General features: G+C 46.0%; 1 protein-coding gene across 1 annotated transcript in view; it reads right to left on the minus strand.

Moving 5' to 3' along the window:
• The window catches only part of DPP4 (dipeptidyl peptidase 4), a 69,466-nt gene extending 64,642 nt beyond the window's left edge, over positions 1–4,824 (minus strand). The window contains 2 exon segments of the mRNA XM_029072243.1: positions 2,345–2,432; positions 4,742–4,824. Coding sequence (XP_028928076.1) covers positions 2,345–2,432; positions 4,742–4,747 — 94 coding nt within the window. The 5' untranslated portion in view covers positions 4,748–4,824.
• Between the last annotated feature and the right edge of the window lie 17,317 nt (positions 4,825–22,141).

Below are 22,141 nucleotides of genomic sequence, written 5' to 3' on the forward strand. Positions count from 1 at the left end.
TATTCTCTCTCACTTGCTCTCCTTTCCTGTTTCTGAAAGTACATATTGCCAGTCCTACATCCCTCCGCCCCCACCCCCGCACACACAAAGTTGGCACATGTTTGATTGTTTCTTTCTTATTCTTAGCCCGCCTCGGAGCATATTTCTTAGATTATCATTGATTAACTTTTTTTTTCTACCGTATGCCATTTTTAAACCTGGAATCAACCTGGCAATTTGTCTAGAGATAACTTTGGTCCATCATCATGATTTGTGCAATGGTCTTAATCTGGATGGTACCCACAGGGCATAATCCAATCTGACCTCTGAAAGAAGTTGCTGCCAACCCCTTTCCCACATCCTCCCCTTAGCCTGGAACTCCCTCCCCTTCTGTATACCTTCAAACCACCCCTCTCACCACCTTCAAAGCATTATTGCGTGGCTCAGTGGAAAGAGCCCGAGCTTGGGAGTCAGAGGTCATGGGTTCGAACCCCAGCTCTGCCACTTGTCAGCTGTGTGACTTTGGGCAAGTCACTTCACTTCTCGGTGCCTCAGTTACCTCATCTGTAAAATGGGGATGAAGACTGTGAGCCCCACGTGGGACCACCTGATTTCCCTGTGTCTATCCCAGCGTTTAGAACAGTGCTCTGCACATAGTAAGTGCTTAACAAATACCAACATTATTATTAAGATCACATCTTCTCCAATAAGCCCTCTTTTCTCTGGCTCCCTTTCTTTTTTGCATCTGTGACCTTTGGGCACACCCAACCCCACAGTATTTATGTACATATTTTAAAAATTACTATAAATTACTTATATTAATGTCCATCTCCCCCTCTGGACTATAAACTCGTTACGGGCAGGGACCGTATCTGTTAATTCTGTTGTATAGTACTCTTCCAAGTGCTTAGTACAGTGCTCTGCATATAGTAAGTGCCAAAAGCAGCATGGCCTAGTGGAAAGAACAGAGGCCCGGGAGTCAGAAAGTCACGGGTTCTGAATTCTGGCTCTACCACTTGTCTGCTGCGTGACCTTGGGCAAGTCACTTCACTTCTCTGTGCCTCAGTTACCACATCTGTAAAATGGGGACTGAGACTGTGAGCCCCACGTGGGACGGGGACTGTCCAACTCGATTTGCTTGTCTCCACCCCAGCCTGGCCCATAGTAAGCACGTAACGAATACCATCACCATTACTATTATTACTATATCACTTATTGATGCCAATGGTTAATTGGTTGACTTTGAGTGAGAGCAAAGGCGTACGCAATTTAAAAACACTCTTCTCCTTCCATCGCTTCTCAAAGTCCTTATACAGTCCTGCAAGCAAATGGTAGTGTCGATGGCTTATCCCAAAATACCATCCCTGCCTCTTTTCCCCCTTTTTTCCCTGCTCAGGCAGAATCGAGGGTCTGAAGGGATGAGGTGAGCGCTTCAACGGACAACTCTAACATTTTACTATGTGATTAAAGTTGGCCCCTAGCCCTCCCCAACTTTCCCCTTCAATTCTTCATGCCCTCCCCACCCCTTTTCAAAGCCCCCTTCCTTGGGTTCCAGCCAGCTCCGCCAACCCTATCACGCAGGAGCCGAAGGCAACTGTGGGACCTGCAATTTTCTTAACTGTCCTAGTGTAATGCATTTTCTCTCTCTGGTTTGTTTGCATTCCTTGACTCTTAAATTTCACGAATACCTGCCTGTAACGATGTTTTTAGAGAGTAAAAAACAAGAACAGGCAAAAGAGAGGGAACGACACAAACACACAACAGCCCCCAAAAGATACTTGACCAGAGTTCAAAAGTCTACTGCCAATAATACTGCTGACTCCAGATTCTGTTGAGCATTATAAAATGCGGGCCCCACGAATGACTGGTCAGATGCAATTGCTTACGGATACTTTTAAAAAAAAAAGAAAAGTGGAACCATCCCTGACCCGAAACTACTTTGGGCTTCTTCTAAGAGTCTTTTTTTTTTTTCCCCCTCCACTTATTTCATAATCTTTTGGGATATCTTCCTGAGAATTGGAATCCTTAGGCTCTAACCGCTATAATATCTCTCTCTCTATAGATATATACTAATTCCTCTCGCTCTATACTTGATGGACTCTTCGCCGCTCTAACTGTAGGCTCTTCTCCTGCAAATTTAAAGACTTTTCCCTGGACTTTTACAGGAGGGGGTGGTGAGTGTTTTCTGCACGGCCCATCCCAGGGCCTGCAGAAATAGCTTTCTGCCAGACCTATCCGAAGAGGATTGGACTCCTTGGGGGAACTTTTGGAGCTTCCAGGGGAAACCACCCGGCTCCCTGTTCCTACTTTTAGCAAGAGCATCCCAAGGAAAGAGGTCTCGTCCTCCCGGCAGGTTCAGACTTACTTTTCTTTGCCAGCAGGACGGCGGGCACGGTGATGACGGTGACGACGGCGGCTGCCCCCAGCAGACCCAGCAACACCTTCCCCACCGCCTGTGTGCCAACGGGGAGGCAATGAGGACTAGCTGAGCTCAAGGGGCGCAGGTGCGGATAATCATAATAATCATAATAGTCATTCATTCGATAGTATGTACTGAGCGCTTACTATGGGCAGACCGCTGTACTAAGCGCTTGGAATGTACAATTCGGCAACAGGTAATAACGTCGGTATGTGTTAAGCGCTTACTATGTGCAGAACACTGTTCTAAGCGCTGGGGTAGATACAGGGTAATCAGGTTGTCCCACGTGAGGCTCATGGTCTTCATCCCCATTTTACAGATGAGGGAACTGAGGCAACAGAGAGGTTAAGTGACTTGCCCACAGTCACACAGCTGACAAGTGGCAGAGCCGGAATTCAAACCCATGACCTCTGACTCCCAAACCCGGGCTCTTTCCACTGAAACACTATTAACTTGAAGCAGCGTGGCTCAGTGGAAAGAGCCCAGGTTTGAAGCAGCAACTGCTTCAACAGGTAGAGACCATCCTGCCCAATGACGGGCTCACAGTCTAATCTAGTGGGGAATATTCATTCAAGACTATTTATTGAGCGCTTACTAGGTGCAGAGCACTGTACTAAGCGCTTGGAAAGTACAATTCGGCCACAGATCGAGACGATCCCTGCCCAACGGGCTCATAGTCTAAATAATGTTGGTATTTCATAAGCGCTTACTACGCTTACTTACAGAAGTGGCGTGGCACAGTGGAGAGAGCCCGGGCTTGGGAGTCAGAATTCACGGGTTCGAATCCCGCTCTGCCGCTTGCCAGCCGTGTGACTCTGGACGAGTCACTTAACTTCTCTGGGCCTCAGTTCCCTCATCTGTAAAATGGGGATGAAACCTGGGAGCCCCACGTGGGCCCACCTGATCTCCTTGTATGCACCAGCGCTTAGAACAGTGCTTTGCACATAGTAAGCGCTTCACAAATACCACCATTTTATGTGCACAGCACTGTTCTAAGCGCTGGGGGAGCTAAGGGCCATCAGGTGGTCCCACGTGGGGCTCCCACTCTGCATCCCCATTTTACAGAGGAAGTCATCCAGAAGTGAAGTGCCCAAAGTCGGCGATTAGACTGTGAGCCCGTCAATGGGCAGGGACCGTCTCTCTGCTGCCGAACTGTCCACTCCAAGCGCTTAGTCCAGTGCTCCGCACATAGTAAGCGCTCAATAAATACTATCGAAACCAGGTGACAGGTGGTGGGTCAGGATTAGAACCCAGAGCCTCTACCGAGCCACGGGGCCGGGGTGGCGGGGCAGGGGGAGGGTCACCAGGGTCCCCCGTCATTGGGCCGGGACGGTCTCCATCTGTGGCCGAATCGGATATTCCAAGCGCTTAGCCCAGTGTTCTGCACATGGTAATAATAATAATGTTGGTATTTGTTAAGCGCCTACTAGGTGCCGAGCACTGTTCTAAGCGCGGGGGGAGATCCAGGGTCACCGGGTTGTCCCACGTGGGGCTCACAGTCTTCATCCCCATTTTCCAGATGAGGGAACTGAGGCCCAGAGAAGTGAAGTGACTCGCCCACCGTCCCACAGCTGCCGAGTGGCAGAGCCGGGAGTCGAACTCATTGGAAAAGAGCCCGGGCTTTGGAGTCAGAGGTCATGGGTTCGAACTCTGGGCAAGTCACTTCACTTCTCGGTGCCTCAGTGACCTCCTCTGACAAATGGGGATGAAGACCGGGAGCCCCACGTGGGACCACCGGATTCCCCTGTGTCTACCCCCCAGCGCTCAGAACGGTGCTCGGCACATAGTAAGCGCTTAACAAATACCCAAATTATTATTATTATGACCTCTGAGTCCGAAGCCCGGGCTCTTTCCACTGAGCCACGCTCAGAGATACGACGGGACGAAGGAGCGGCACCGGGGCCGAAGGAGAACGCGAGCCTGGGTCACTTAGCGAAGCAGCGTGGCTCAGTGGAAAGAGCCCGGGCTTGGGAGTCAGAGGTCATGGGTTCGAATCCCGGCTCGGCCACTTGTCAGCTGGGTGACTTTGGGCAAGTCACTTCACTTCTCGGTGCCTCAGTTCCCTCATCTGTCAAATGGGGATGAAGACGGGGAGCCCCACGTGGGACCACCTGATTCCCCTGTGTCTCCCCCAGCGCTTAGAACAGTGCTCGGCACATAGTAAGCGCTTCACAAATACCAACATTATTATTATTATTATTTAGGGACCGGAGCGTCCGATTTCATTGCCGTCTTTGTTGAGCGCTCACTGTGCGCGAAGCGCTGGGCCGAGCGCGGAGGGAGCGTCGCGTCCCATCCCGTCCCGAACCGTCCCGTCCCGGTCGGGGGAGGCTTCGTACTGACCTTCATGGTGCGGAGCGGCGGGGCAGAGCGTGGAGGTGAAGGTGGAGGCACCTGCGGGCGCGGGCGGGGAGGCGGGGGAGGCGGCGGCGGCGGCGGCGGGGCGGCCCGGGACGCCGACACACGTGCGGGAGGGGGCGGGGGCGGGGCCGAACGCCCAGGGGCGGAGCCCAAGGCCAATGGGCGGCGCGGAAAGCGCAGGGGGCGGGGCGGACGGCCAATGGGCGGGGCGGACGGCCAATGGGAGGGGCGGACAGCCTGGTGGGCGGGGCAGGGGTGGAGCGAGTAACCAATGGGCGGGGCGGACAGCCTGGTGGGCGGGGCCGACGGCCGATGGGCGGAGCAGAAATAGGAGAGGGCGGGGAGGACGGAAGATGGGCGGGGCAGGGGTGGAGCGAGCAGCCAATGGGCGGGGCGGACACCTGGTGGGCGGGGCAGGGGGTGGAGCGAGTAACCAATGGGCGGGGCGGGCATCCTGGTGGGCGGGGCCGAAGGCCGATGGGCGGAGCAGAAATCGGAGTGGGCGGGGCGGACGGAAGATGGGCGGGGCAGGGGTGGAGCGAGCAACCAATGGGCGGGGCGGACAGCCGGGAGGACGGGGCGGACAGCCAATGGGCGGGGCAGGGGTGGAGCGAACAACCAATGGGCGTGGCGGAGAGCGGGGGGGCGGAGCGGATAGCCAATGGGCGGGGCGGACAGTCGGGAGGGCGGGGCTTGTCTCCACTGGGCGGGGCAGAAAGCCGAGGGGGCGGAACGGACAGCCGATGGGCGGGGCAGGGGTGGGGCGAACAACCAATGGGCGGGGCGCACAGCCGGGGGGCGGAGCGGACAGCCAATGAGCGGGGCGGAAAGCGAAGGGGGCGGAGCGTCCATCCAATGGGCGGGGCGGAGAGCCGGGTGGGCGGGACTTGTCTCTATTGGGCGGGGCAGAAATCGGAGTGGGCGGGGCGGACAGCCAATGGGCGGGGCGGGGTGGAGCGAACAACCAATGGGCGGGGCGGACAGCCAGGGGGCGGGGCTTACAGCCGGGGGGCGGGGTTGGAGCCGCAGCATGGGGTGGGGGGGAGGGAGGATCGGGATAATAATAAAAATAATAAATAATAATAATTAATCATGTCATTTGTTAAGCACTTACTATGTGCAAAGCACTGTTCTAAGTGCTGGGGAGGATACAAGGTGATGAGGTGTTCCCCCGTGGGACCCACAGACTTCATGCCCATTTTCCAGATGAGGTCACTGAGGCCCCGAGAAGTGAAGTGACTTGCCCACAGTCCCACAGCTGACAAGCGGCGGAGCCGGGATTTGAACCCATGATCAAGGGATTTGAACCCATGATCGAGCATGGGCTGGTCTCAGTTAGAGAAGCAGCGTGGCTCTGTGGAACGAGGCCGGGCTGGGGAGTCAGAGGTCGTGGGTTCGAATCCCGCCTCTGCCACTTGCCAGCTGTGGGACTGTGGGCAAGTCACTTCACTTCTCTGGGCCTCAGTGACCTCATCTGGAAAATGGGGATGAAGACTGGGAACCCCACATGGGACAACCTGGTGACCCTGGATCTCCCCCCGCGCTTAGCACAGTGCTCTGCACATAGTAAGCGCTTAACAAATACCAACATTATTATTATGATCACATAGTAAGCGCTTAACAGATACCAACATTATTATTATGATCTCTGGGTCCCAAGCCTGTGCTCTTTCCACTGAGCCCCGCTGCTCCTAATTGGTGTATTTCTTAGGCCCTTTCTAGGCCCTTTTTAGGCCCTCCTCACCTCCGCCAAACTGATTCTCTTCCCCTCTTCAAAACCCTACTTAATAATAATAATAATAATGTTGGTATTGGTTAAGCGCTTACTATGTGCCGAGCACTGTTCTAAGCGCTGGGGTAGACACAGGGGAATCAGGTGGTCCCACGTGGGGCTCACAGTCTTCATCCCCATTTGACAGATGAGGGAACTGAGGCACCGAGAAGTGAAGTGACTTGCCCAAAGTCACACAGCTGACAAGTGGTAGAGCCGGAGTTCGAACCCATGACCTCTGACTCCGAAGCCCGTGCTCTTTCCAGTGAGCCACGCTGCTTCTCTAAAACTCACCTCCTCCAAGAGGCCTTCCCAGACTGAGCTCCTCTTCTCCCTCTACTCCCTCTCCCGCCCCCCCTTCACCTCTCCGCAGCTAAAGCCTCATTTTCCCCTTTTCCCTCTGCTCCTCCCCCTCTCCCTTCCCATCCCCACAGCACTGTACTCGTCCGCTCAACTGTATATATTTTCGTTACCCTATTTATTTTGTTAATGAAATGTACATCGCCTCGATTCTATTTAGTTGCCATTGCTTTTACGAGATGTTCTTCCCCTCGACTCTATTTATCGCCATTGTTCTCGTCTGTCCTTCTCCCCCGATTAGGTGTAAGCCCGTCAAACGGCAGGGACTGTCTCTATCTGTTGCCGACTTGTCCATTCCAAACGCTTAGTACAGTGCTCTGCACATAGTAAGCGCTCAATAAATACTATTGAATGAATGAATGAATGAATGAATGAATGAATGAATGAATGAATGAATGAAAGGTGCCGGGCACTGTTCTAAGCACTGGGATAGGTGTGAGATGATCGAGTTGGACACAGTCCTTTTTCCACACGGGGCTTGCGGTCTCATTCCCCATTTTACAGACAAAGGAACTGAAGCCCACAGAAGCGAAATGACTCGCCCAAGGTCACACAGCAGACGGGGGGCAGAGGCGGGATTAGAACCCAGGCCCGGGTTCTATCCACTAGGTCACGCAGAGGGAGGATGGGGAGAGAAGGGCCTCGCCGAGGTAGCCCGGAGCCTTTGGCCCTCACGTGTGGCAGTGGAACAGTGTCCTGCCCGAGAAAGCGCTCAATAAATACTATCGGTTAATGATGGAAGCTGTTGAATCTTACAGTAAGCCTAAAAAGATGCTCTTCTGCCAGGCAGAGTTAAAGTAAGGCGGGAGAGGGCATCCCCGAAGAGGGAGAGAGAGCGGCTCCGAAATAATTGTACTATTTATTAAGCACTCACTATGTGCCAACCACTCTACTAAGCACTGGGGTAGACCCAAGTTAATCGTATCAGACATTCATTCATTCAATCATATTTATTGAGCGCTAACTGTGCCTCAGTTACCTCATCTGTAAAATGGGGATGAAGACTGTGAGCCCTATGTGGGACAAGCTGATTACCTTGCATCTTCCCCAGCGCTTAGAATGGTGCTTGGCACATAGTAAGCTCTTAACAAATACCAACATTATTATTACTGTGTAGAAAGCACTGTACTAAGTGCTTGGACAGAGAATCAGACACATTCTCTGTCCCAAGTGACATAGCGGGCGCTGGAAAGCAAGTCAGTTCCTTGGTGTGGAATAGAAGGAAAGAAGGGGGGACACGTGCCAAGCTCCCAGAGGGAAGAGCAAGCTGTCTTGAGACGGAAACCATTTTGCTCCCAAAAATGGTTCCGCAGCTCCGGCCCATAAACCATGCCTACCGTCCTCTAAATTCAGACATTTCAGAAGGAGCTGGCCAGCTACAAGGTCCTTCAGGAATTCAGGAAGAAAACCGTTCTTCAAAACCAGTCGGACTCATTCTTCACTAAAGCTCATGGACCCATCGGTGGTATTTATTGGGTAGTACTGCGGGTGGAGCACGGTATTAAGCGTTTGGGAAAGTACAACACAACAGAGTTGATAGACACCTTCCTGGGATCCAAACTTGGAAATTTCCAGAAACGTTTGTACCTTTGGCCGTGGGAGAGGTAAGGCTTAGGATAGGCGGTTCTAATCACATTTCCTCTTCCTATTGTTACTGCGACCGAGAAATGCTACACATCTGTGCACGATAATAATAATGTTGGTATTTGTTAAGCGCTTACTATGTGCAAGCACTCTTCTAAGCGCTGGGGCAGATACAGGGTCATCAGGTGGTCCCACGTGAGGCTCACAATCTTCACCCCCATTTTACAGATGAGGTAACTGAGTCACAGAGAAGTTAAGTGACTTACCCACTTGGTCACACAGCTGACAAGTGGCAGAGTGGGATTTGAACCCATGATCTCTGACTCCCAAGCCCGGGCTCTTTCCACTGAGCCACGCTGCTTCCCTATCACGATGATGATTAAGGCTAATTATTCTAACCAGGATTTATTGTGTTTAAGTGGGAAAGTGGCACCGAACTCACTCTCATAGATTATAAAATAGGAAGAAAGATGGGTTGAATCCTTTTCCTTCTATTTGCAGCAGGCTTCTAGAAGGGGGGTGTTCTTGCTGAAACCCCAAAGATCTTTTGGCTTCAGAAAGTTCAACTGTAAAGTCAAGGTGGTGATTATAGGATCGGAGGGGTAGACTCCAGATCGTTGCCCCGTTTTAGGATGGGAAAAATTTGTTGGACTTTTGGACACTGGGAGCCACCGGTTGCCCACGTGGCTCAGTGGAAAGAGCCCGGGCTTGGGAGTCAGAGGTCATGGGTTCGAATCCCGGCTCTGCCACTTGTCAGCTGTGTGACCGTGGGCAAGTCACTTCACTTCTCTGGGCCTCAGTGACCTCAACTGTGAAATGGGGATTAAAACTGTGAGCTCCACGTGGGACAACCTGATGACCCTCTAACTATCCCAGCGCTTCGAACAGTATTCTGCACATAGTAAGCGCTTAACAAATACCAACATTATTATTATTATTCAGTGGATTTTGGGAGAAGGCTGACGGGACCCCAAAATGCCAAGCTACCCTGCTTTATGGCAGCCTAGGATCCCCTTGAGACCCCACACAGACCGTCTCAGTTCCTTTTTTCTCTCTCCCATTTCAAATACTGGTTACTTCTGACCGGGCCAGCGGAGCTTCAGTAAATCCGGCGCCACTAACGAACGCGCCCGAGGCTCACTGTAACGGCTGAATCAGGCTGTGTCAGATCCTGTTGCATTTCCTGGCTTTTGGCTGGAAAGTCAGCACTCAGCCCAGAGAATCAAAGGAGGGAAGTGAGGGCCGAGAAGGAAATTATGGAGCGAGAACACAGGCCAGCAGGGGAAAGGGTGTGTGCTGAGGGCAGGTCAAGAGGAACAAAGTCAGGAACATTCCACCTGCCCTTTTTCCTCTGTTTCGTTTCCTCCGAACCCCAACCCCCTGCCTTCATGCAGGGCCTGTAACGGACCAGCTACATGCTGCTCCTTTGAGCGCTTAGACCACTGGGCTGGCGTTGTGCTTTCATTCATTCGTTCATCATTCATTCATCCATTCAGTCGTATTTATTGAACTCATAATGAGTGTAAAGAACTGCCATAAGCGGTTGGGAGAGTACAATATAACAACCAACTGTTGTTATAACTGCCCCCAAGGTGCCCTAGCCTCAAGGTGCTGAATCCTTCCAGCTTTCTGGCCCACCCAACTTTCCCATCTTCTGCCGGCAAGCCCAAGCCTCCTTCAGGACCACACTCAATCGATCGATCAGTCGTATTGCCCGAGCGGCTACTGTGAGCAGAACAGAGTTGGTGGATCCATTTTCTGCCCACAACAAGTTTACAGTAAGATGAGTGGATGGCTTGGATGCTGAGTCTGACTTGCCCTTGCTGGTCTGCCCAGAGCTTCAGGCCTGGGTGTCAGCATGACTTTAATCTTCTAGGTCAGGTCACTGAGAGCCTTTGGGCAAGTCTTTAGGGATTGGGATTTCTTAAAGGAATACCCAGCCTGCTTTCCCGGCCCACCTCTATCTCTTAGCCCCCGGGTTGCCTCATGGCAGAGCAATTCTTGCAGTACGGGAGCCCTGGGGCCGGGGGATGAGGAAAACAGGGTGGAGGCATCCATATTACAGGGCAGAGCTGTTGATCTGGCTAAAGCCCCGTCTCCCAGTATGTAAGGGTTAGACTTAAAATTTTTCAATCGACCCCAAAATACCTCATCAGAACTTGTTCCTTGCTCTCCCCGCACCCCCCACCCCTAAACTGAGCATGATTGATCCATAAGGACCATGTGAGTTCAGCAGAAACAGCCTGGCCTAGGGGAAAGAGTGCAGGACGGGGAGTCAGAAAGATTGGGTTCTAACCCCTGCTCTGCCACTTGACTGCTGGTGTGACTTTGGACCAGTCATTTAAATAATTTGTGCCTCAGCTCTCTTATCTGTAAAATGATGATCCGATACCTATTCTTCCTCCTACTTAGATTGTGAGACCTGATTATCTTAAATTTATCCCAGCACCTAGTACAGCGTTTGGCTCGTAGCAAGAACTTTACAAAAACCACAGTTAATATTATTGTTTTTCCAGGGAGCACTATCAATCAATCAATAGTATTTATTGGGTAATTGGGGTATCCAGAGAACTGTATTAAGTGCTTGGGGGTTCTAATCCCCGCTCTGCCGCTTATCTGCTGTGGGACCTTGGGCAAGTCACTTCACTTCTCTATTCCTCAGTTATCTCATCTGTAAAAGGGGGATAGGGACTGTGAGCCCCAGGTAGGACAGGGACTGTGTCCAGCCCACTTTGCTTATATTCACTCCAGCACTTAGCACAGGGCCTGGCACATAGTATGAGTTTAACAGGTACCATTATTGTTATTATAATACATGAGTGGGTAGGTAAGATCCTGCCCACAGGAGCTTACAGTCTACAGACTGTCCACTTTTCAAGCCTATTTTTCTTCCAGGAGTCCAAGTTGTTTTCAGGGAACAGCTAAGTGAAATCAAATGAATTTGCAAGTGTTAAGAGATGTCTACCCTGAATCTGGGACAGGGTCGCATAAGCTAAGACAATGCTCTAGGGGGGCGCCTAGCTCACTGGGAGGGCTTTTCTATTCTTTTAATTAGTAGCCATTGCTGATCTGCCACAGGATAGGGTGACAAGGCATCCCTGTTTTCCCAGGATTAGTTTACATTTTAATATTTTCTTCATGTGTCACCCAAAATCTTTCTAGAATGGCAATATGTTGCCTTTTTTTTTTCCATTTTGTAAATCTGGCCATCCTCATTTAAGTAGGAGTACCACTGACCTCACAGAATGAAATTCAGCTTCCTTCTGCTTGCTTCCAGATAGCAAATTGCAGTGTCTAGTGTCAGCCTGTCTTCTAATGGTTTTAACGTTTGCATAATGAAATGCTACTAGAAAAACAAAGAAAAATGCTTCCAGGAAAACCTACCCTTTACCGAAGGACCAATATGTATCTGGGTACCTAAATTATAAATACTTTACCATATGTGAACTATTTGTACGTTTGAGTACATATTCTCCTTAATTTTGAACACAATTAGGTGAAAATTTACATACAGATGAAGTCCATTTCAATAGGTTAAAATACTCTAATTAAATCAGGTTTCATGCATCAAATAATGACTTTAATATTTTAGACCAATGGTATTTTAAGTTAAATGTCAGTGACCAGAGCTCATACTATAGATCACTCAAATAGATGAACAATTTAGAGTTTCATTCACTATCGTAATTCTGAAAATATGTTTTTATAATTTTATCACAGAGTTATCATGCGAAGAAGGCTTTATAATTGGAGAGCGAGTGATCTGCGGTAGCTTCTTTGACGTCTACATTTCTTTGTATTTGGCCATAGAGCATTTCTCCTTGAACCAGAAAGCAAGGAGCAGTGTGGCCTAGCGGAAAGAAGATGGACCTGGGAGTCAGAGGACCTGATTTCCAATCACAGCACCAGTACAAGTCTGCCGAGTGACCTTTGGACACGTCCCCTAACTTCTTGGTGACTCAGTTCCCTCATTTGAGTTCCACATGGGACATAGACTGTGTCCAACCTGATTAACTTGTATCTGCCCCAGCGCTTACTACAGTGCCTGGCACATAGTAAGCGCTTAACAAATACCATTAAAAAAGCAAACACCTAAAACATAATGAATGGAGGTTCACATCATATTTAAAAATGAGTGGGCTACCATACGGCATTTGAATGCTGAGGGAAAATCTGAAGAGAAATGACTGATAATTTGAAGAACGCTTTTGCATCCAGGATTATCCCAGTGGAAATGAGAACCTTGAAAGCGATGGAGAAATTTGTTAAAATAGTCAAATTCCCTGAGATTGATCCCTCCAAGACAAATCGTCTTTGCTTGGCGAGTTATGGATGATCATGGCCAAGTGTCTGAATGTTGATGGTTTGGCTTCTAAACAAAACTGAATCCTGCGAACAAAGTTCATGAATTGTTTCCGGGTTTTCTGCATAACTTAGTAGCAGTCCCAAAGGCATATGTACTATTGCCCTGGCAGACATATATGAACGAGTACAGTATAACACCTCAATCCTTCATGCTTGGCAAGTTAATGTGGATGTTCATTTTTATAGCAGCTAACTTATTAGCTGTGGATTACGATGTCACTTTGCGCATTACATTTCCAAGCATAAGAAGTGTGAGCTTCCAGACATGTGAAATGAAATATCAGCTTGCAGGAGCTGGTCTTGAAGGCATCAGAGAGTAAAGATAAAGGCTCTATCAAGCAGTTAATGGAGTCTGGAGGCTGCCAATTCCTTGATTGACAGGTCTCTGTATGGCAAGTCTTGAGGGATTGGGTACTTAAATCTTAATTACAAAAAAGTGTTACAGAATAATATACACCAGTCGGCAAAGCTGGAAAGCTTGTGTGAAGAATTCTTCAAATATTCACTTGCATAGCACAGAGGTGAATAGCATCTTTTCAGATAGGAGGTACAACTTTGAAAATGTGTAAAGGAACTATGGATTTTGGCTCTAAAATACGTATAGTAGCACAGAAATTAACTTGACTGTTACACTGTCAATCCTCTCTCTCCATTCTTGGAAAAATAAGAAAATCTTTTTTTCAATTTTAAGGGGTAAATTTGCTATTATTTAGGATTTGTTAATCTTAAAACATTAGGGGTCTGATTCTCACACCACCACACCCTCCTACAGAGAGGAAGAGAAAGCTCTCCCAAATCCGTGGATAGGAGTAATAAAAATAATGGTATTTGTTAAGCACTTACAATGTACCTGGCACTGGTCTAAGCATTGAGATAGATACAATATAATTGGGTGGGACACAGTTCCTGTCCCACAAAGGGTTCACGGTCTTAATCCCCATTTTACAGACACAGTAAGTGAGGCACAGAGAAGTTTAGTAACTGACCCGAGGTCACACAGCCGACAAGTGGGGGAGCCGGCATTAGAACTCATGGCCTTCTGACTCCCAGGCCTCTGCTTTTCCCACTCACTATTAATGCTAACCATTTTGTGCAGCACACTCTTGTCCCTTTAGCTTTGTCCAAGAAGGTGATGACCCCTTTCAAGTGTTTTCATACCTAGTAGTAATAGTAATTACGTTTATTCAACACCCACGATATTAAGTGCCAAGACAGCAGCAGAGATTCAAGTTTTTACTGCATGGAAGAAGGCAATGGTAAGCCACCTCAGTATCTTTACCAAGACAACTCTATGGATACACATACCAGAACGACTTCTTGACAGAAGATGGGATAAGGCGTCGATTCATGGGCCTAGAAGACAGAGCATGAGCCTGAACGTTCATTTATTCATTCACTCATTCCATCGTATTTATTGAGCGCTTGCTGTTCGCAGAGCACTGTACTAAGCCCTTGGGAGAGTGCGACATAACAGACACATTTCCTGCCCGTAATGAATGAGTCAGAAGGACCTGGGTTCCAATCCTGGATCTGCCACTTGTCTGCTGGGTGACCTTGAGCAAGTCACCTAACGTCTCTGTGCCTCAATTAGTCCATCCATAGAATTGCTAAGGGTCGGAAATGACGCGACGCCTTTTGAAGAAGAAGAAAATGGGGAGTAAGACCGTGAGCCCCATGTGGGGCATGGACTGTGTCCCACCTGACTAACTTGTAACTACCCCAAGGATTAGTACAGTGTCTAGCACATAGTAAGCACTTAAATACCATTTTTTAAAAAAGGCAGAATCCAGCAGGAAGGAAATAGAATGACATCACTTGAGTGGGCAGAACTTTACCCCAACCTCTGAAGAGCCCACACTTTCTCAGCTCTCGGGAATGAAGGTGCACGACCGTCTACTCTTTACACTCTTTACCTCCCAGATGTTCCCTTCAGTCCTGAAATCCTGCTTCTCCCAGGGATGTGTAATGTGGACGTTTATAGGCCCCCTTTCTGGGGGCTTATAAAACCTGGGGAGATTCCCACCTGGCTAAAATGGTTAAAGTATAATCCAGCCTAGAGCCAGAAGAGGCTGGTAGGGGCCAAGTCCCTTCCAATGTTAAGATCTTTTGATTTCCCTCACCACTCTTTCTCTGATTTCAGCAGAAGCAGAAGATATTGCCCACTGAGGTGACAGAGGCTTTTAACAAAGTGTAGTATTAGGAAGCTAAATAACATGGTCTGTGTGTTGTCTTGAGAGAGAGAGAGAGAAAGGGGTGACTCTGAGTTCGCTGATGAGGAAACTGTCATGTTAGGTGTCCAGCTTGCTGGACAAGGCCATTGTTTTCCCACAGACCCAGAAAATCCACTTAGAAACTGCAGTGTTAAAATTTGTCCCTATGCCAACCTGAACATGTTTGTCAGTGATCTGCCATCCTGTTAATCTTGAGAAGTCTGTGAATGCTTAAAAATTTAAATTAATAATTCAAAAATCCTGTGGAAAGGGCACAATATGAGGATATGAATTTAGAAGAAATTTTACAATTTGAATAAATTCCAATATTAGGTATATAATTGAACAACGAGGCTTTGAGGAGTTTATTTAACACTTGTTGACCTAGGCAGAGTGACTATCTAGAATGATGTGATTAAAAAAAAATTCAAATCTCCATTGTCTGTGTTCAGTGTAAATGAGGTCAGTTGTTCTTAAATATGCATTATCTCATCCTTCCTGTTTCTTTCTTCTCTTTCTGGTCTCTTTTCTCCCTCAACTGGTCATTTAGCACATAGCAGTAACTGTGTCCAAAGAAAAAGACAGAAATAAAAATGGGACAATTTTATTGTGAAATTATCCTGAGTTTGAAAAATTGGAATCTTTTGGGAAGAGCAGTGGAAGGCTCCTTGATTTCAGGTTTTGTCCCATCTCAATTATTTGCTAAAAATAATTTAATTTGGGTAGAAGAGCTTATCAGATAAGACTGCAGAGAAGCACTTTGGCACTGGCAAAATTGAAGAATTCAGGGTGAGGGTGAGTTAAATTCTCAATTACTCAGTAACACAGGTTTAGTAAAACAAAAACACCTTGCAAAGTTTTGGGAGGTGGCTGACCCTTTTCAGTTTGAATCATCTGAAATGTAAAATTTCAGGGATCACATCAACCAACTCTGTTAAATTATATTCTCCCAAGCTCTCAATTCAGTCCTCTGCCATCGGTAAGAGCTCAATAGATCCGAATGATTAATCATTTGATTATTGTTCTGTTCATTTCTAAGGTCTGCTAGATGTTACAAAACTTTATACGCCTTGTCAGATTTCTGCACATCACACCCCTTCTTTTATTCACTTGAATTACCCTTTTCTGGGCTTCTGTCAATAGCTAACAATTATTTTGTCCAAGAAAGACTATATTCTCATACTCATTACAAAATTAACCTGGTATTTCAGAAGGACATACTATACAGATTCATTTAACCTAAATTATTTTGAGAAAAATAAGTCCTTAATAAAGAAGGGGTTGTTTGTACTCTACTGTACTCATCCAAGCGCTTTGAATAGAGGAAACAATAAATAACACTGATCGATTTAATAAAAAGCAAAGACCATTTGCCCTCCTGCTGTTGACCACTGACATTTCCTGAGACCGTACTATGTATTTTTCACCTCTCCATTTAAGAGGCGCCAGAATAGTGAAGTTTGCCGACTTTCCCTTCCACCAAGATGGTGGTAGTTGAAAGAGGGAGGAGTTGTTATTTCTCAAAAATTGTTGAGAGGCCCAGGAATCTGGGGTAAATAATGGAAGGGAGTGTTGTGATGCTTAAGTGCAAGGGGAGGGGAAAGAAATGCAGAGATCACTGCTTCCATGGCCAGAGTTCACCTCCTCCTGCCTTGTAAGCTTTTTTTAGAGGGCTTAACCTAGTCTTCGTTTATCCCTACCTTGTTATCAAAAGTACACTCAGTTCTCTCATAACATGTGTTAATTAGGCAACAAAGTATGGCTCTCCGGATGGAATGTCATCCAGTATCAGAAGAAGGAGGTTAGGTGCACATGGTGTTAGGATCATGGACTACAGCTTAGAACAGTGCTTGGCACATAGAGCTTAACAAATGCCATCATTATTATCTATATATAATACAAGATTTCCTTAGTGCAGGTGTGTCAGAAACATAACCCCTATGTTCAGGATGACTGTGTGTACTTATTGAGAACTTTCTACTTTCAAGGAACTGATCAACCTCTATTGATTCATCCTCACAATGGACTGGATTGAAATAATAAAGAGCTTCAGGGGCGTTTTTGCTTCTTTCTATGATTGTGTGATTTAGAGATTGATTCTTTCCAGGATTCTGTGTTATTTGGTCTATTTTCATTCTTTTCTAAAAATCATCCTCATCATCATCAGTGTCATTGATTGAGCACTTACTGTGCGCAGAGCACTATACTACGCCTTGGGCGAGTACAACAGAGTTCGTAGACCCATGCCCTGTCCATAGTGAGCTTACAGTCTAAAAATCGAACCCAAAGTGCTTATTGAGAGATATTAGGCAGCAAAAGTCATTTAGCTTATTACCACTTTGTTCTTCTTACATGTACCAAACATAGCATTCATCTGTTTTAAAGTTACCCTAATGAGCAAGGCAGTGTGTTTCTCAGTTCAAATAATCATCACCAAGAAACGCTGTATTTTTGAAGGGTTCCCATGCAAAAGACACTGGGTGCTATACCAAGTAAATTAAAATCAACATGATTCCTGTTTACATACTAAAACAATGTTAATGTGGATTAGACATAATGAGGCAGAACCAACCATATGCAAATGTAAAACAGGCAGCTACAAGATGTTAGAGTACAAAAGTAAGCTGAAATCAAATATTTACATTTGTATAAGGTGTTTGTGGTGTCTTAAGTTGCGTAGCCTGCAAATATATAGCAGGGGCCAGGGAATGAATGGTGTGGGTGACTCCTCATTAATTGTTTGCTGAAGAAGATTCTAAAGGGAGGAGCATCTCATATCAGCTGTCTTTTGGTGATGTATATTTTGAATTCTTCATATATTCTGTTGAGGAAGACCAGGAAGAGAAAGAACTTCATCAAAAGATTAACAATTGGTAATAATAATAATAATAATAATTGGGATAATTTGTTAAGTGCTTACTGTGGGCCAAGTGCTGGGAATAGATGCAATATAATCAGATAAAAAATCCTTGTCAAAGATGGAGGGAGAGCAGGTGCTCAATTATAGTTGCTGAGTGTTTACTGTGTGCAGAACACAGTACTAAGCACTTGAAAGGGTACAACGGAGTTGATAGACATGTTCCCTGCTTGAGGAAACCAAGGCCAGAGAAGTTAAAAGACTTGGTCAAGGTCACATAGCAGGGAAGGGGAAGAACCAAGATTAGAATTCGGACCTCCCAATCCTGTGCTCTTTCCACTAAGGCACTCTGATTTTAAACTAAGACAACCAACATAGTTAAAGCGGTAGAAAAAACAAGCCACGTGAGCAGCAGTACTTAGATGACAGTGGCCTTGAGAAGAAGGGACAATCAGATTTTCCTGTTCTATATTTATTTTTATTGTTTTCCTAAGAGATAATTTTTTTTTAATGTTTTTTTAGCCTGATTCCCCGCCACACAGAATATTCTGGGGCATCGTACTTGACAAAATTGCCTGTAAAAAGACAATGCAATAAAGAATTTGGGAAAATACAGGGAGAAACTTTGGAAGTTTGCTTTTTTTTTCCATTCCATTCCTTTTTTTTGTTACACTGGGCTCATGGCGTGGAAAGGGAGAGGAAAGGGAGAGGTATTGGAGAGTATTTGAAAATTCTTGGCAGCAGAAACAAAAAAGGAAATACTGTATGAAATGTACTTTTCACTGAGTCCAAATGGTTGTTTTCCAAGGGTATCAGTACTTTTAAAAGTTGCATAGTGTACAGAGTGATTGCTTTGGAAAATTTGTAGAGACAAAAAATATTAACTGTAGGCCAGGAAAGAATTTTCCTACACCTTTCTCATGTTGGCCCTCTCCCCCTGCCCCGCCCCACCACAAGAATCTCATGATAAAAATCCTTATCTAGAAACAGATTCCATGCAACTTTTTATTTTGTAATTATGCAAGAAAATGGATTTACTCAAATTACCTAACTGCATAATTGGAAAGATTGAAACTAGGTGAAGAAACACATAACCATATAGGTTATAGGAAGTTGTGTATATATTGGCAAATGATAAAAGAATGTGACAGTCATGCCTGTTAAATTTACATTCTGCATAAACTGTGTCTACAAATGTCTCAGTAATAACTCAGATTAAGACGTGGATAATATTAAGGTAAATGGGCACCCACTGCCTGCAAAGTTTATATCTCACCTTGTTTCCTTAATAAGTTTTCTATTTTTATGATTCCAGGTTATTTAAGATACAAATCAGTAGTTATTACTTACCAAAATTTTGAATACATTAAATGCAATCTTTCAAAAGTTTGTGGGTGTTTCCTTTGATTGTTTATGAATATTTCTGGTGACTAATGACAGAATTTTCTTGCATTTTCTTAGCAAGCTGTTACTGAAACCCTACTTATTTCATCATATTTCAGGTTTGAAGAATGTTTTGTGGTCTCTTGGGTTAAGAGTCCATCTCCAGGCTTCTAACTGAGCAAAAATAGATTTTTGCTAATAGTATGCACTATAATGCTGTCATTTGTTCAGCCAACTTAAATAGCTAGCCATAGTGAACTCAAATAACCTTCTGACAAACTATAATTTCTAACTTCAGAGTAAACAAAAGAAAGGTGGAAAGCCAAAACAAGTGAAAAGAACATTTTGAGTGAAACCATACTGGCTAGAGACTCAAGAAGGGAGAATTTGAGTCATAATGGAATACTGAAGGAGTTTCTCTCTCTCTCCGACTGTATCTTTGTCTGACTCTGTATCTATATCTATGTCTCTCTCTTTCTCTTTCTATCTGAAGCTTCGAGGTCAGAATGCTCACTCTAAACCTCAGGTAATGTTATATTTAGTCGCCGTGTCTCAAGGCTTGAGAAGATTGTTTCTTGGCCAGCTATACTTCAAACAGGAAAACTAAGTGAAACCTCCCAGTAATTGAGTCGTGTGAAATTGGATGTTGTTTATGCGGTTTCCGGTCTGGCTTGCTCTAAGCCTTCCTGTTTATCAACTTCATCTGATGAAGCCTGGGAAGAAATGTGGCCTAGTGGAAAGAGCATGGGCTTGGGAGTCAGTAGACCTGGCTTCCAATCCTGATTCCTCTAATTTACCTGCTGCGTGACCTTGGGCAAGTCACTTAATTTCCCTGAGCCTCAGTTCCCTCAACTGCAAAATGGGGACTTAATATCTGTTTTCCCTTCTCCTAAGACTGTGAGCCTGGTGTGGGAGCTGATGATCTTTTAACTTTAGTTCAGTGTTTAACAGAGCGAGTGCTTAACAAATACCTTAATAAGTATTATTATGGAGTCTCCTGTTGAGAACAACAGATGAGTGACAGTAAGAATAGTACTTGTCTGCTGTGTGACCTTGGGCAAGTCACTTCACTTCTCTGTGCCTCAGTTCCCTCATCTGGAAAATGGGGATTGAGACTGTGAGCCCCATGTGGGATAGGGATTGCTTGTATCCACCCCAGCGCTTAGTACAGTGTCTGGCATATAGTAAGCATTTAGCAAAATCCATGATTATTAATAACTATTAATGATATTTGTTCAGTTCATGCAGTGTGCTAAGCACTATAGTAAGAACTGGGATAGATACAAGACAATCACGTAGGACAAAGTCCCTGTTCCTCATGGGACTCGCTGTCTACGGGAGAGGGAGAAGAGGTATTTCATCTCCATTTTACAGAGGAGGATACTGAGGCATAGAGAAGTGAAGTGATTGGCCCAAATTCATACAGCAGGCAAGTGGCGGAACTGAGATTAGAATCCAGGTCCCCTGATTTTCAGGTCCAGACTCTTTCACCGAAAACCTAATTGAACCAATTATTATAGTGACTCTGCTTGCTAAACAAATGGCCACCAACAGGTAAGGGTTTGTCCTCTGTCTCAAACTTGTTTTGGGAAAATGGACCCTAGAAAAGTGGTTTGTTTTTGAAGAAGGGATTGTCCAGAATAAAGGACGGACATGATTGATTTTGAACAGCAAAAATGAAATACTTGGAGGTGTGAGAATAGTCAATATTAGTTTTTTTTAAATGGATTTACAGTCATTTTGAGAAATTCTTATTTTCTCTGTCTTCTCTGCAGAACTTTTGCTGCAGCAGAGTTAACTGAACTCAACCCCATACTGAATAGTACCTGGAGTGTGGTCCTGCCATGGACTTCTGTGACCAATAGGAACAAACATTTAAGTCTTGGGATGACTCATAGATTTTCCTCTGTTTCATTTGCTCCTCCTCTCCCTTGTTTCACGTTATCATAATAATGATAATAATGATGGTATTTGTTAAGTGCTTACTATGTGCCAAGCACTGTTCTAAGCACTGGGGTAGATACAAGATAATCAGGTTGTCCCACGTGGGGCTAACAGCCTTAATTCCCATTTTACAGATGAGGTAACTGAGGCAGAGAGAAGTTGTGACTTGCCCAAAGTCACACAGCTGACAAGTGGCGGAGCTGGGATTAGAACTCATGACCTCTGACTCCCAAGCTCGTGCTCTTTCCACTAAGCTACACTGCTCCTCCCTACCTTTCCCACCTACCACAAAGAAACATGTGGGAAATACTCAAGCATGATTGTACAGTGGCCCTGTAGGTAAGCAGCGTGCTCAGTGGAAAAAGCTCGGGCTTGGGAGTCAGAGGTCATGGGTTCGAATCCCAGCTCTGCCACTTGTTTGCTGTGTGACTGTGGGCAAGTCACTTAACTTCTCTGTGCCTCAGTGACATCATCTGTAAAATGGGGATTAACTGTGAGCCTCACGTGGGACAACCTGACTACCCTGTATCTACCTCAGCGCTTAGAACCGTGCCTGCATAGTAAGTGTTTAACAAATACCAACATTATTATTATTACTGCCTTATTTTCCACCCCCATAGAAGGCTCTTGCTTTAACTGGCCATTTCATAGGTATCTTTCCTCAGTCAGAGATCCTCTGAACATCCTTTGAGAGCCCTTGAAAGAGGCATTGGATTTGCTGTTTTGAAGGCTGGAATGTATAACCTTATTGGTTAAAATATAAGTCCCCAGAGGCAGAGAAATCAGTAGACATGTCTTTGGTTTTTAGTTAGGAGTAGTGCTAGTTACTTGTATAATCACTTTTATAATAAGTTTTATTATAGGAAGCTATGGTGGTGTTTTTATTTAATTTGGAAGAGAAATGCTCA

The sequence above is a fragment of the Ornithorhynchus anatinus genome, chromosome 9 (genome assembly GCF_004115215.2).
Source record: "Ornithorhynchus anatinus isolate Pmale09 chromosome 9, mOrnAna1.pri.v4, whole genome shotgun sequence".
Classification (NCBI taxonomy): domain Eukaryota; kingdom Metazoa; phylum Chordata; class Mammalia; order Monotremata; family Ornithorhynchidae; genus Ornithorhynchus; species Ornithorhynchus anatinus.